The sequence below is a fragment of the Oncorhynchus nerka genome, linkage group LG10, assembly GCF_034236695.1.
Source record: "Oncorhynchus nerka isolate Pitt River linkage group LG10, Oner_Uvic_2.0, whole genome shotgun sequence".
NCBI classification, from domain to species: Eukaryota; Metazoa; Chordata; class Actinopteri; order Salmoniformes; family Salmonidae; genus Oncorhynchus; species Oncorhynchus nerka.
Genome location: NC_088405.1, coordinates 72,604,874 through 72,619,380, shown reverse-complemented (window position 1 = coordinate 72,619,380; position 14,507 = coordinate 72,604,874). Strand labels below are relative to the sequence as shown.

At 41.7% G+C, this 14,507-nt stretch overlaps 2 protein-coding genes across 5 annotated transcripts in view; one reads left to right on the top strand and one right to left on the bottom strand.

The window, feature by feature from the left end:
• Nucleotides 1-796: 796 nt before the first annotated feature.
• Nucleotides 797-4,176, bottom strand: LOC135573782 (putative nuclease HARBI1). 3 transcript variants are annotated; one of them, XM_065023726.1, is made up of 10 exons: nucleotides 3,420-4,176; nucleotides 3,156-3,332; nucleotides 3,004-3,065; nucleotides 2,835-2,921; nucleotides 2,466-2,747; nucleotides 2,351-2,386; nucleotides 1,708-2,253; nucleotides 1,523-1,638; nucleotides 1,316-1,427; nucleotides 797-1,221 (listed from the first exon to the last, which is right to left on the bottom strand). In XM_065023726.1, exons 7-10 carry the CDS (start codon nucleotides 2,168-2,170, stop codon nucleotides 1,085-1,087), a joined length of 828 nt encoding a protein of 275 aa, XP_064879798.1. In that variant the 5' UTR covers nucleotides 2,171-2,253; nucleotides 2,351-2,386; nucleotides 2,466-2,747; nucleotides 2,835-2,921; nucleotides 3,004-3,065; nucleotides 3,156-3,332; nucleotides 3,420-4,176; the 3' UTR covers nucleotides 797-1,084. The 3 variants fall into 3 exon arrangements, 2 of the variants coding, with proteins under 2 accessions (XP_064879798.1, XP_064879797.1); XM_065023725.1 differs by having other exon boundaries at nucleotides 1,708-2,386; XR_010464916.1 differs by lacking the exon at nucleotides 1,523-1,638 and having other exon boundaries at nucleotides 1,708-2,386.
• An 8,596-nt stretch (nucleotides 4,177-12,772) lies between these two features.
• Nucleotides 12,773-14,507, top strand: part of LOC115135976 (cell surface glycoprotein MUC18-like) — a 90,896-nt gene continuing 89,161 nt past the window's right edge. Inside the window, exon 1 of one of the 2 annotated variants that reach the window (XM_065023723.1) lies at nucleotides 12,773-12,912. In XM_065023723.1, coding sequence (XP_064879795.1) covers nucleotides 12,849-12,912 — 64 coding nt within the window. In that variant the 5' untranslated portion in view covers nucleotides 12,773-12,848. The remainder of the gene's footprint in view (nucleotides 12,913-14,507) is intronic. The other variant, XM_065023722.1, reaches the window with a different exon arrangement.

Sequence of the window (14,507 nt, the reverse complement as noted above, 5' to 3'; positions counted from 1 at the left end):
GTTATCACATATAACTAGACCCACTGTTATTATTTAAACGTTTGTGATCATTAATTTCAATGATTTTGGATAAAAAATGATTTTTAGATGATGTTGCTATCATTAGATAATTTACAGTTTCCCATAGACTATAAGGCTATATATAAAATGATAGAATATTAGGGCCACAGAGGGGAAAAAAAACACAAGTCATAATATTGTAACCAGTTGTTTTAAAGGAGGACAGTTGTTAAAATGACAGATGTGGGGCATTTCGTGAAATTGTACTTCAGTATGGTTTCATAAACAAAGACATGCTGATGTGCCAGAATATTAAGTATCACATTGTCATAAGTATCAAAACTGTAAAAACAATATGTAGCTTTTCTGCAGAAAGAACCAGCCTCATAAATTTATGACTTTATCCTTTTTCTTCAGTGTGGCCCTAGTACTCTGTCATATAAACAAATACACATTCCATATGAATATAAAAACACAATGTGTAACATTATGTTCCTTTATTGAATAAGGACAAAACAAAGCAGGTAAACCATCAGCTCCTTTCGAAACTGAAGTCACAGTGACTCTACAAGATGGAAAGCACAGAATCCAAGCATATTATACATACACATTCAAAGGTCTGTATATAACACACCCTGCATGTCTGCACACTAAAATAAATGCAGGACAAATCCATACACATCAACTGAACAGACAAATGAATGGATGCAGTAGCCTCCCTGCAGCCTTGTATTACACACAGTATACCGCACAAACATCATAAAGAGGCCAAATTGTCAAAAACGAACCCAAAAAACCCAAATTCCTCTGCCACCGCAGGACATATTTAACCAAAATTGAAAGCACACATACTAACTAAAATAATTCAACACATATTGGTCCCTCAGCAGCCGACCACTGTCGTCATCAGGGAAGATTGCCGGATTGTCCCAGTCCATGGCTGGTGGCACTCTGGGGGCCCTCTCCTTCCTCAGGCAGGCCACATTGTGGAGGACAGCACAAGCCACAGTAATATCACATGCCCTAACAGGGCTGACCCTTAATTTGTGAAGGCAGTGAAAGCGTGCCTTCAGGAGGCCAAAGGTCATTTCAACTCTGGCCCTGGTCCTGGCATGGGCATGGTTGTAGGCCTGCTGTGCTTCCTGGGGTCTGTGAAAGGTGTCAGGAGAAAAGGCTGGCAGCCATACCCCCTGTCTCCCAGCAACACACCAGAGAATTCACCTGTCAACACAAAATCTCATCATTACTACCTCATAAACACAGTGATATTCTTGACACAGCCATGATGGTTATAAATAGGGGTTGTGTGGCTTACCTTGTGATAGGCACTGATAGATTTCAGAGGCCCGAAAGATTCTGGAGTCATGGACTGAGCCAGGCCATTTTGCCACAACATTGCTGATCACACAGTCAGCATTGCAGACCATCTGAAATCATAAGATGAGGAATATTACACCAATCAATGCACATCACTGGCAATGCAGAGTGTTCACAATGGACAATATCAAAAAGTTATGTTCACCTGAACATTAATGCTGTGAAAGGATTTCCTATTCACAAAATCGGCCTCATGGGCACCTGAGGGGGCTTTTATCCTTATGTGTGTGCAGTCCACTGCACCAATGACATTGGGGAAACCTGTCACACAAAGTAATGAGTATCCTACTATGTGTTAACAGTTGTCCTGTAATTTGTAGATCCTCTTACCTGCAATCCTATAGAACTCCTCTTTGATGTCACAGAGTCTTCTGTGGCCAGGGAAGGAGATGAAGACATCTGCTAATGCTTTGATAGCCAGACACACACTCCTTATTGTGCGGCAAATTGGGCCTTGTTCAGCATCCCCCACTGAGTACAGGAAGGCTCCACTAGCAAAAAAGCGCAAGGCTACACAAACCATTTGCTCCACACTCAGTGCATGGCTCCGTGCAGTGCGGTGCTTAATCCTGGGACCCAGTAGTCTGCATAGATACCTGATGCCATCTGCAGAAAACCTGTATCTTTCATATAGATGGTCATCAGGGAAGGCCAGTGGGTCCAACCGGTCCCTGAAGACCCTTTCTCGCCTGAAGGCTCTCCTCAGCACAAGTGCTTCTTCATCCACCACATCTCGCACGAATGGGCATGCCATTGTCAGAGCAGAAAGGAACACACAATTTTGGGCCTTCATATAGGCTAGTGGCCACACCTGGTGCTGGGGGGGTGGGCAAAAGAGGGCGATGCCTTATAACGATGACTTGGTTGTACTGATTGCTGGGAAAATAAAAAAACCTTAGAAAGATGCCACCGTCCTGTGTGCTCACAATAAGAGCTCATATGTCATGGCTCACTTGACTTTACGAGAATATACCTAATTTTTATTTTGAGCTGTGTCATCTTCTTGGAGCTGGGGAGGAAAGAAAAAATAATGATTAATACATTTGTGTTACAGTTAGCATACAGTGTACATTGAAGGCATATCTCACCTCCCTCTCAAGTTTTTTTATTTCAGGTCCAGTTTCCTAATTGTCCTCTTTTTTATTTCGGACTCCAGTGCAAGATTTTCCATCTTTTTCTTCTTGTACTGAATGTCTATGTCTGCCAGTTCTATTTGGCGCGGAGGTGGTTGCCATACAACTTTCTGATAGCTTGTGAGCTCTGTGAACACAATACAATTAGCGCAGCTGGAATTTGGCAGGATGTGGTGTCCTTTTACTAATACGCACTATGTTGCCAGGCTGGTTTTCCCACTGTATAGCATCTGGGTCCTGTAAAAGAAATTAGATTTTTTGATTTTGATGAGGACTCCTCACCATTGTAGAGTAAATAGTACTTTCACAGTCTTAACATGATACCTCATGCCTTCTGGAATCCAGAGAGATGGTCTCCTCCTCATCATCGTCTCCATCATGTGCTGTTGCTGCTGCACTGGGGCCTTCACCCTATCACATTTAATCGGATTCATATTGAAGCTAGTAGACAAGACATGCCAGGCCTACAGTATGCCTTTGATGGAGTACTCACTGGATCAGCATCGTCTGGTGCTTGTGCTGGTGGCTCTAACAGGAACACAGTGCTGCCAGGCACTGCAAGGCAATAGGTAAACCAAAGTCAGACAGTCCAAATTGATTCAATATGAATGTGGTTGTATCCCATGTAGAGATGGAAGGACATACCTTGAATGAAGCGGGTGGCATCTTGGGAGGAACCTATGCTCGTCTCTTTCCCCCCAGGGATCCCCTCTAAGACGGGCCTGCCTTTATTTAGCTCCAAGGCCATGTCCTCTGCTGGGGTAAGGTCAGCCTTTGGTGACCCACCACCCGTGCCTTGTCTGTGGGTATTCTTTTTCACTGCTAAAACAGTACAGACAATGTGTGAGCAGGCACCTTCTGGGTACAATATATGATTGTGCTTTGTTAAATATTAGTCAGGGACCATACCATTCTGCAGAATGTTCTTGTATTTGATTTTGACCTGCTGCCATGTCCGTTTTGGCCCGTTCATGTTTAATCTACACACACACACACACACACACACACACATTTAATGGAGTCACACTGCAAAAAATTACTTGGTATTTTTGTCTTGTTTTCAGTAAAAATATCAAAAAATGTATCATAGCTTTATACAGTGTGATGGAGTTACTTTACACAATTTCACTCATATCTGCAATGTATTTCAATTAAAAAATTTAACCGTTTCATAATTACAGTACAACTGCATTTTTGGAGATGTGAATTAAATATTTGAATTGTAATTGTGATGTTTCAGCGGAGCGGTGAGTGTGTAATTGTGCACTACTTACGCATTCAGGCGGTCTGCAATACTTTGCCACGCTTTTTCTCTTTGCTTTATCACTGTGGCGGTGTTGCCTTTCTTCTTAATTATATCTTTTACCTCCTCGTATGCCTCCATGAGGATTTGTGCTTCCGACGGGGAAAAGTACGCGGCTCTAGTTGCCATGGTAAATCAGTTAATCTGTGATCTGTGGCGGGGTCTATTTGAGTGAGCCGTGAGCGCGCACCTATCCAGGATTGGTTTCACCTGGCTTAATGAATCCGTGTCTGCTCATCCTGGCTTGGTCTTTGTGCAACCAATTAAGCCTGGACGCACATGTTTTGGCTTCATTGAGCTCAGCTGAGTCATTTATCCCGGATGTCTTAATTCTACTTTTGTGCAACAGGCCCCTGATCTACAAAAAGAGTCAACAGAGACTGTACTTTTTCAAAAACATGGCATCTTTTAATGTTAATTGTACTATACTGACTCTGTTTTACAAATCTTTCATTGAAAGTGTTTAAACTTTTTGTATTGTTTGTTGGTTTGGCATTTCCACTGTCAGCCAGAGAAATATATTGAGAAGGTGTCACACCCTGACCATAGTTTGCTTTGTATGTTCTATGTTTTGTTTGGTCAGGGTGTGATCTGAGTGGGCATTCTATGTTGGATGTCTTGTTTGTCTGTTTCTGTGTTTGGGCCTGATATGGTTCTCAATCAGAGGCAGGTGTTAGTCATTGTCTCTGATTGGGAGCAATATTTAGGTAGCCTGTTTTGTGTTGGGTTTTGTGGGTGGTTGTTCCTGTCTTTGTGTTTGGTACACCAGATAGGGCTGTTTTGCACGTTTCTTGTTTTTGTATATTGTTCTATTTTCATCCTTATTAAAGATGTATCTAAATAACCACGCTGCGTTTTGGTCCGCCTCTCCTTCAACAGAAGAGTCCCGTGACAGAAGGATTATCACCACAGCAAGCAAGGTACTTGGAGTCAGACAGGCCTGGATGAGATCTTTAAGGTCAGGGCCCTCCGCAAGGGTCACAAAATCATTTTAGACCCATGCCACCCCCTGTATCTAGACTATGAACTACTCCCCTCTGGGTGCAGGTATAGGGCACCTCTCGGCAGGAAAAACAGAGCTAGACAATTTGTGCCAGGTGTGATATCCCTCCTAAATAGCTCGGGCTAATGTTCCTATCGACCCAGTAAGGCCAGCAGGCCAGTCTCTTTTTATTGGTATGTAAACTGTTATGAAAGTTGTATTGTCAATTTGTTTTGTATTTAAACGCCACTTTAAACGTGTACATGACATTGCAACAACATTTCCCCATGGGGACAATAAAGTCAGTGAAGTACGTGTGTGCAATAACTCAATTCGCCCTTGCACTCTTTCTAAACAATGCATTTTTTTTTTTAAACAGTAAAGTCTATTAAACTTAGTCCACTCTGTTCGTAGCAGATTCTTGTTTTGGGACAGAACTGTATTGAGATTAAATGTTTAATTGATGAGAATTTGCAGAATGTCGGCCCAGTTCCATCTCGCTTCATACTTTCCCACTGCCAACCACTGGGCTTCCTCTCTTCACCATTTGGTGGTGAATGGAAATTTTAAACCGGATGCTTCAGATTTAAATATCTGAAACATGTCTCCTTGTTCTATCTGTGCCTTAACCGTCACGCCAAGAGGTCTGAACCTCTTGACGATGTCACTACTTTACACCTTTTTTTTGTATCCACACGCTTCTCTATACCAAGTCCCTCAAGGGCGCCATCACACTTCTGCCACCAATGTAGTGAATTCGAGGTCCAGTGATTTTTCAAGCCAACACTTTAACTGTTAGCCCTTGACGAGGTTTCTAGGTGTTGGGTTAAGGTCGCTACAATATTTATTTTTGTATTTTTATTTTACCTTTAACTAGGCAAGTCAGTTCAGAACAAATTCTTATTTTCAATGACGGCCTAGGAACAATGGGTTAACTGCCTGTTAAGGGGCAGAATGACTGATTTGTACCTTGTCAGCTCGGGGATATGAACTTGCAACCTTTTGGTTACTAGTCCAACGCTCTTTCAATTTACCAAGAGGACAGATAATTGACATTCATAGATTGGTCGGGAGATTAATGACAATGGGACAGACATTATAGAATGGGGAAATGAAATAGCACAATCAACTTATTGTTGAGATGACAGGTGTTTTTTTTCCCATATAGCCAAGGACACGCTGAACAACATTGCCTATAGTTTATTCAGGCTATATGAAATCCTGATCACCTTAATAGAACAAGACAGTATGTAACTGAACTAATGAATAGTGTTCACATTTTCTGGCACTCTCACAATTTCAAAGGTTGTGGTTTTTGACCTGTGAAAGTCCCCTTTACAAGAACAGCTGATGCTCATAGGCCATGCTTGGGGGTGAAATCTGCTGAATTGGCTGCCCTTGTCTGGGTCTGTGTGTGAGGATAGGGATCTTGTCACAGGTCTGTCAAAGAAGCCTAGAGGCTGACCTGAAGCATAGGCTACAACCATTACATGTACACCTTAGTTCTGAACTGAAAATATTACAAGGACAATTGAACACAACACGTGCACAACTTAGAACAAACTGTTAGTCTTTAACAGCTTTATCAAGAGGAAGGGATAAATAATGTATATCTAAATCAAAAGTAGGATACGTTTTTTAAAATCCAAGACTAGCCCCTGGTTTGTATTAGTATGGCCATTCAAGGAAGCTTTTGATAGGGAACCTACGTGGTTGTGGAAAATGTAGAATCACAGCTTAAAAAAGCATATTCAGACTTATCATTCCGTCCTGAGCTGAATTTCTATTAGCTATTAGACTCTTACCCTCAATATAATGGGAACAGAAAAATGACAAGAGACAATTCTAGGAAGTGGTATAATATGATCACAGAGAAATGAATGTAAAGTGTCTCGCCTTCTAGCGATGATTAAGAGGTGCCCTGATCCCATTTTAAAAGAATGCACTATATTTGGCTCCAAGTGGCCACCTGGGTGCCTCTTTGGCCCCACCCATTCCCTTTACCCAGCCCAGTATTGTGCCTAGGATTCAGCCTAGGTCCCACCCCCTCTGTTCACCCGACCAACCAGAACTGGATGTGCCTGAGCTGAGGTACTCCATGGTGATTCATTAGTTAATTATGGCATATTGTGGGGTCACCATGGCAACGGCTGCTATAAGGAGTCAGCGTAGATGTTAGAGTCCCCTTTAGCACAAGACATGTCATTGTAACTGAGCAATGTAGAGACTAGCACCAGTCCCCTGGCACCCCTCCCCCAAACCCCTCAGAGAACCCCTTTCTACTTACACACCCACCAAGTGCAGATCAGACAATTTCTCAATGATTCAAAAGGCCTCCTCAGCTAGACCTGGCAATGATCATTACAAACATGTCATGGACTCAAACTCAATTGCAATGAGCCAACTTCTAGATTAGAGCTGTTTAGCCCCTGGCACAATCTTGCACATGTTTCTGAATTCCCCTCCATTAACGATAAGCAGTAGTGTCAAAGCTTCCGTCTGGAGAGAATACTCCACTAGCTAAAAAGCATCTTCTGACAATGTGGATTCACTTTGATCTTTTAATGTGCACTATGCCTCATGTTCTTGAATAATGGTGTCTTAAAGCAGGACTTTTGATGACTAGTCATGTGAATTAACTATTAAATAAGTACTGATTTGTAATTTACTTTAATTAACCCCTAATCACGATCCTTGAAATGTCATACTGTGGCATGAATATTTAGCTGCTTAACTCACTCAGACATTTAAACATGATTTTCACTGGATGAATTCAGATTTTGGTTGAATAAGCTACAGGAAAACTAATTGAGTATAATTGAGTATCCTCAAGAGGGCATACATAATGTTTGTTACCATTGAGATCAAACAACCTGAGTCTTAAACATTAGTGAAATGCCACAACTGAGATGAGTGAAATGTGTGATACCTTGAGGTGAATTTCTGTCCCAACATAGACACTTACATGGGGACCAGGACCATACAGATCCAGCTAATGACATACATGACTGACTTTGTTAATATTCCTTTAAAGGCAGAACAACGAGAGGTCGAGGTCACTTTTTGTACCCTATGACTTATAATTAAGGTATTAGGAACCCAAAACCTTCAGAAATAACCTTAGACTATCTGAACAGGGAGGAAAAAGGACCTTGATATTGTCCTCAGCTCTTGCATGTCATCTTCGCTTTTGGCTCTGGCGAGTCTGACACCCCCGTGGACACACACTCGGTTCCCAATCTGTGTAACCAGACCTGCCAGTGCAAGCTACCACTCCCGGCAATAAGGAGGAGAATGCTCAGGCTAATCACGTTAGCTCTGTATCACTAGCTTATACCAGCCGCCTCACATTGAATGTCTTCAAACAAAAACCTGTGCCATTTTGGGTTAGGTGCTCCACCCTAACTGGTGTTGAGGTGAATTTGTTGTAAGAACTGATCTGGAACTATCTACAGTCTACATCTTGAGTGCTGTGGTTTGGAAATTGCTTTACAGTGGTGCCAAATTTAACAGCAAGGCAATGAGGGAACCAACGAGTAATGAGAAAAAGATTGGAGGTGTAAAAGATGTATGCTACTATAATATTTTAATTTAAATGTACACCAAATGCAGCCACAGCCCATCACTAATGAATGATGTTTGCCATCAAATCAATCAAACCAGTAGAAAGTGAAAATCCAACAATACAGTTTTTTAAAACTCACACTCACACAGTCATAGATATCATCACACCAGCATTCCCTAGCGACAGAACGCCTCCAGTTTTGGTATAAGATTACTATCCAGGTGGGATCTGCAGGTGCCTGTGGCAATGGAGGTGGTTTTTGTCAGGAGAAGAATACACATTCCTGATGCTGCATCGTTACCATGAGTAAGCCCATACAGTGGGGGGTCTTATTCAACCAGACAGACACCAACCACCAAAATCAAACATTGTAGGAGAGAAGATCCCTGTACTGATTGCAGGTTTTGTCAGGAGAGAAGCGCCTTTAACTTGACTTTGATCCCCGCAGCTCTTCTCCCGTAATTCTCCATTCACTATTTCTCATGATTGTTTTGGATGGTGTGTGAAACAAATAACTTTGTTAGGGATTTTCATGGTGACTGACTGTAATCAGTAAGTAATCAAAGGTATCACACCTCAGGCAGTGTTTCCCCTAGGATTTATTTTCAGCAGATGTGGCAAAGTTACAGGGCAAGGGCTTTGGTAGTGGGCGTGGCCAAGTGCACAGTTTTAGAGGCCTTCCTCTTGGCCGCAGATTCAAAATGTTGCTGTTTTAAAGAAAATTTCCTGCAATTCTATAAATTTTGCCTTGGCTATTTTAGAGCTTGCAATAAAGGCAGTACACTGTGCTTGTGCACGTGATATTAAAACTTTTAACTTGAAACATTTTACAGTTTTAAAGCTTGTTTCCTGCAATTCTACACATTTGTCATGGGGCTGTGAGAAAAATTGCAGTTTCAAAGCTAATTACCAGCAATTCGACACATTTTGCCATGGGTTGAGAGAATTTTCCCTTTTAAAGCTTATTTCCTGCAATTATACACAATTTGCCATGGTTTATGCCTTGTTCTTATGCTATCGGAGTGACTCAAACATAACAAAATCAATGGGGACCCTGTGCCATAACATTTTTGGAATTTCAGATCTCTCTGACTGTCTTGTTTTTATTTAGGTCATTGTTAGTTCTGAAAGATGATCTTATTAAATCATGTATTTCTCCATTATCTTTTTTACATACTTTACATCTGGTTTTAGCCCCCCCCCCCAAAAAAAGAATAATTGTTGCAGTGGCAGCCACGATTTAGCAGCGGCATATAGGGGCCGCAGGGCTACTCCTAATCCTCTGTTGGTTCATCTCTCCCTCATGTCCTCCACATCATCAGCACCTGACCTCACCCCAGTAAGCCCAACGGGAGTGGATTCGTCATATGATACTAGGGTGAGGAATAGAGATATCATGTGTTTTGTGAATGTGATGATTAGTCATAACGGTCATCATTCTGGTATTTGCAGAATATGCATTACATTAATCTAGCAAAATAATGACTTTTTGTCAACCATTCTACAAAAATATGTCCAAGAAACAGGAAAGCACAAATTCTGTGTGTTTTTGACTGAGTTTCAACCTCTTGTTAACCTGTCTGTTTCAGACTAAATAATTCATTGATATGAGGTATCCGCCCAGCTGTACTTTGAACCCCATTTTAATGAAGTGACAACCTGCTTTGTCACAGTGATCTTGACTTGTTCATGAGACACTTGTAGTTGAGTCGACAAAAGTCCTGCTTGTCTTTCCAGACCACAATCATTCTGGAAAAGTCAACTTGGAGACTTAACGAGACTGTGCAGATCATCTGAACTGGCACCTGTCTCTTGGTAAAGTAATTTGTGTGTGTGTTAATGGTGTTTGACCATTAAATCCTTACTGTCACCCCCATCTCTCGCCACCCTGTTTGCTCTCCGGTGACACAACAGTGTGAGAGACAGATGGGAAACTGATACAAATCAAATGTTATTTGTCACATGCTTTGTAAACAACAGGTGTAGACTAACAGTGAAATGCTTAATTACTTATAATAGGGAGAGAGAAAGAGAGACAGAGCAAGAGCGAAAGGTATAATCAATTTGAGAGAGAAAATTAAATGTAAGCATGGAATCGTCTTTTTCTGCCTTCTCTCTACCACATACAAAATAAAGTATTTTGGGCTCTGGGTCCACATCAATGGCATTTTCTCATTTGCTTCAGACTTGCCTTCTCTGCTCTATAGTCTGGACTTTACTGTACCCCGGCCTCAAGGGACTGTGCTACATGCTGCCTTTGTGACCTTCTTTCTAAATCCACTGGACCAGATTTAGCGCACTTGCAGGGGTGGTAGCAATGTCAATTCCTACTGTGTACAGTGATGACTGTTTGTACCCGCAGGTGAACAAACACACCCACATGGGGGAATGCATGCGGAGTGTGTGATGGATGTAGGTGACCTTAACTACACTGACAGTGTGGTACCTGTAGAGACCATTTTGTAAGCAGAAATTCTTGAGTAAAATATTAACACTAATTGTTCACCATTGTTTCTGATGTGGTCCTTGTTAGATTTAGAAGTCTAAATATACCACCATTGAGGAGATTGAATGTTTAATTCACCAAAAAGAAAACACATTGCCAAACCAGATATCCTGCACAACCTAAAATAATGTAAAAACAGAACATATGTGTCCTGTTACATCTATTGTTCATCATAGCTCAACATAGCTCTATAACTGCCAGTGTTTTTTAATTTCACCTTTATTTAACCAGGTGGGCTAGTTGAGAACAAGTTCTCATTTGCAACTGCGACCTGGCCAAGATAAAGCATAGCAATTAGACACATACAACAACACAGCGTTACACATGGAATAAACAAAACATAGTCAATAATACAGTAGGAAAAAAAAGTCTATATGCAGTGAGTGCAAATGAGGTAAGATAAGGGAGTTAAGGCAATAAATAGGCCATGGTGGCGAAGTAATTACAATATAGCAATTAAAACACTGGAATGATAGATGTGCAGAAGATGAATGTGCAAGTAGAGATACTGGGGTGCAAAGGAAAAAGATAAATAAATAAATACAGTATGGGGATGAGGTAGGTAGATAGATGGGCTGTTTACAGATGGGCTATGTACAGGTGCAATGATCTGTGAGCTGCTCTGACAGCTGGTGCTTAAAGCTAGTGAGGGAGATGTGAGTCTCCAGCTTCAGAGATTTTTGCAGTTAGTTCCAGTCATTGGCAGCAGAGAACTGGAAGGAAAGATGACCAAAAGAGGAATTGGCTTTGGGGGTAACCAGTGAGATATACCTGCTGGAGCGTGTGCTACGAGTGGGTGCTGCTATGGTGAACAGTGAGCTGAGATAAGGTGGGGCTTTACCTAGCAGAGACTTGTAGATAACCTGTAGCCAGTGGGTTTGGCGACGAGTATGTAGCAAGGGCCAACCAACGAGAGCGTACAGGTCTTCATGTCTGCCCTATGGGTTGATCTTACATCCATTTGTAACCCTATATCTCCCTGCACTGTGTCCCAGGCCCGGCAGCCTTGCTCTGGAGCCCCTCTCTGCTGCAGCTGTTAGCGGAGGTGACAGTCAAGTGATGAAAACAGCAGAGGTCATTAACGACCTGCAAGCTAAGACGCTCCGGAGAATCCCTTTTTCTAGGGTTGAGAGTTGGGGCCACTACTGTGTTTACAAGGGCACATAAAAATATTTTTATTTATTTACAATGACGGCCTACTCTGGGCAAACCCCGACGACGTTGGGCCAATTGTGCGCCGCCCTATGGGACTCCTAATCACGGCCGGATGTGATACAGCCTGGATTGGTGGACATTGCATCTCTTCCAATATTCTTCCAATTTACAGTAGGCTATTTCTTTACATATAGAGAACAAAGGGTCATGTTAATAGGATAGAATGTTAATTCCTTGTTCAAATCCTTTTATGTCATGGCATTACCTTATTGGAATATTACATGAGCTGATGATATTCATGCTAAATAAATCATATTTTCTCATTTCATTTATCAGTCCTAGTTCGTGATACAGCCACCCTATTGTGAATGTAACCAATGTGAAATGGCTAGGTAGTTAGCGGGGTGGGTAACGATGCTTCGAGGGTAGCTGTCGTCTATGTGTGCAGAGGGTCTCTTGTTCGAGCCCAGAGGGACGAAAGCTATGCTATACATAAAGATAGCCAAATGAGATACCGTGTTGGCCAAAAGGTGTTATTCCAGGCATGATGTAAATTTACCATCCATAATAGATACAGTTTCTTTCTCCCAAGAAAAAAACTCGTGTTTCTCACTAAATACAAAAGGGAAGGAATTTGGAAATCCAAAATGTTCTCCTACAGACAGTACAATAGAGTAGACGACAGACCTTTTTCTGCAACTCCACGCCCTCACCCCTCCCTCCCTTGCTCGCTTTCCTTCCCTTACAGTCCAGACTGGCTTGCGCTCTCCTTGCGCGGCAAACGAATTAGTTTCATTCTAAAGACTGGATAAGACGAGAGGAACAGCATGGCTTTCCCAAAGAACTCGTTCATATTGTTGTTTGTTCTTATTTGTTCCCTCAGTTTGAATGGTAAGTAAGACAAATACAACCATTTTGCTTTGTTTTTGATATTGGGAAACTTTTCTCGAGGGGTTGACAAATGTTTACAACGGGGAGAGTTTGAATGCACTTCGGCATGCATCCCGACTGAGTGAGGGATGGATGCTGTAGCAGCCCAATATTAGGCTGTTTTGAATGTAACATTTCATTTATTTCAACACAGTCACATTAAAACCAAATAGATTTTAGACTTTTTGCGAAGCCTTGGCCATAATACACACTTTGAGGCAAGATTTTGTAGCGTATTTCCAGATTCGGAGAAGCAAGTGCCAGTGTGCAAATATTGAAACGTGAACGGTTGGAGCATACCCTGAGTGAACAACGTAATATGAACACCTGCTCTTTCTATGACATAGACTGACCAGGTGAATCCTGGGGAAAGCTATGATCCCTTATTGATGTCACTTGTTAAATCCACTTCAATCAGTGTAGAGGAAGAGGAGTTAAATAATGTTTTTTAAGCCTTGAGACAATTGAGACATGGGTTGTGTATATGTGACATTCGGAGGGTGAATGGGCAAGACAAAATATGTAAGTGCCTTTGAACGGGGAATGGTACTAGGTGCCATGCGCACTGGTTTGAGTGTTGGGTTTTTCACGCTCAACAGTTTCCCGTGTGTATCAAGAATGGTCCACCACCTAAAGGACATCCAGCCAACTCGACACAACTGTGGGAAGTATTTGGAGTCAGCATGGGCCAGCACTCATGTGGAACGCTTTCGACACCTTGTAGAGTCCATGGCCCAATGAATTGAGGATGTTATAAGGGCAAACGGAAGTGCAACTCATTATTTGGAAGTTGTTTTGGGGAAATTAAAAATGGTCCATATTTCCAAACGAGTAAAAACCTGCCATAGACAGAGTTAACTGAACATCTTATTGACGTCTCAATTTTAAAATGGTAATTTAAGTGGCCTATTCATTAGGTATAGGCTAAGATTTGAATTACCGTTGCTAAATTGGTACCGTGACAGTGGGACCATGAAATTATCATGGTTGCCAATTATCACAGCAAATATCCATGCACGTGTTAATTCTGGAATTCTGGGTAAACCTTGATGTGTTTTTGCATTATAAACATAATTTGCTTACCAATATTATCAAATGATATGTGTTGGACCGCCAAAGTCCATGTTGCTAACTGTTAGACACCCCTCTCCAACGACCAAGAGGTTTACATTGTTTAATCAAGAGCTGACTGCTGTCAATGGCATATCTCTGTTTTTCATCTCCTGGACCAGGGACCTTCTTTTAAGTATAAACTATGTAAGGTGTTCACTGTGCCTGCTTTGATAAAAATCATAACACCAGGACAGAGTTCTGCAGATAAAATATCAGGCATAAGTCAGGTATTAGTCACATTTTGACTCTATTCTTTTCCCACAGTTGTGACTGAAAATGCATAGGTTTGGGTTACTGTGGTCATATGAATGTAAAGTTAGGATATGGTCATCTGACGCTGTGTTGTAAATACTTTGCTTGAGTAGGCCTACTTGTGTGTATCTACATTATTGTGTGTGCATGTTTGTGCACTCTAAACTAGGATGCTGGAGGTTGAGTGTTGC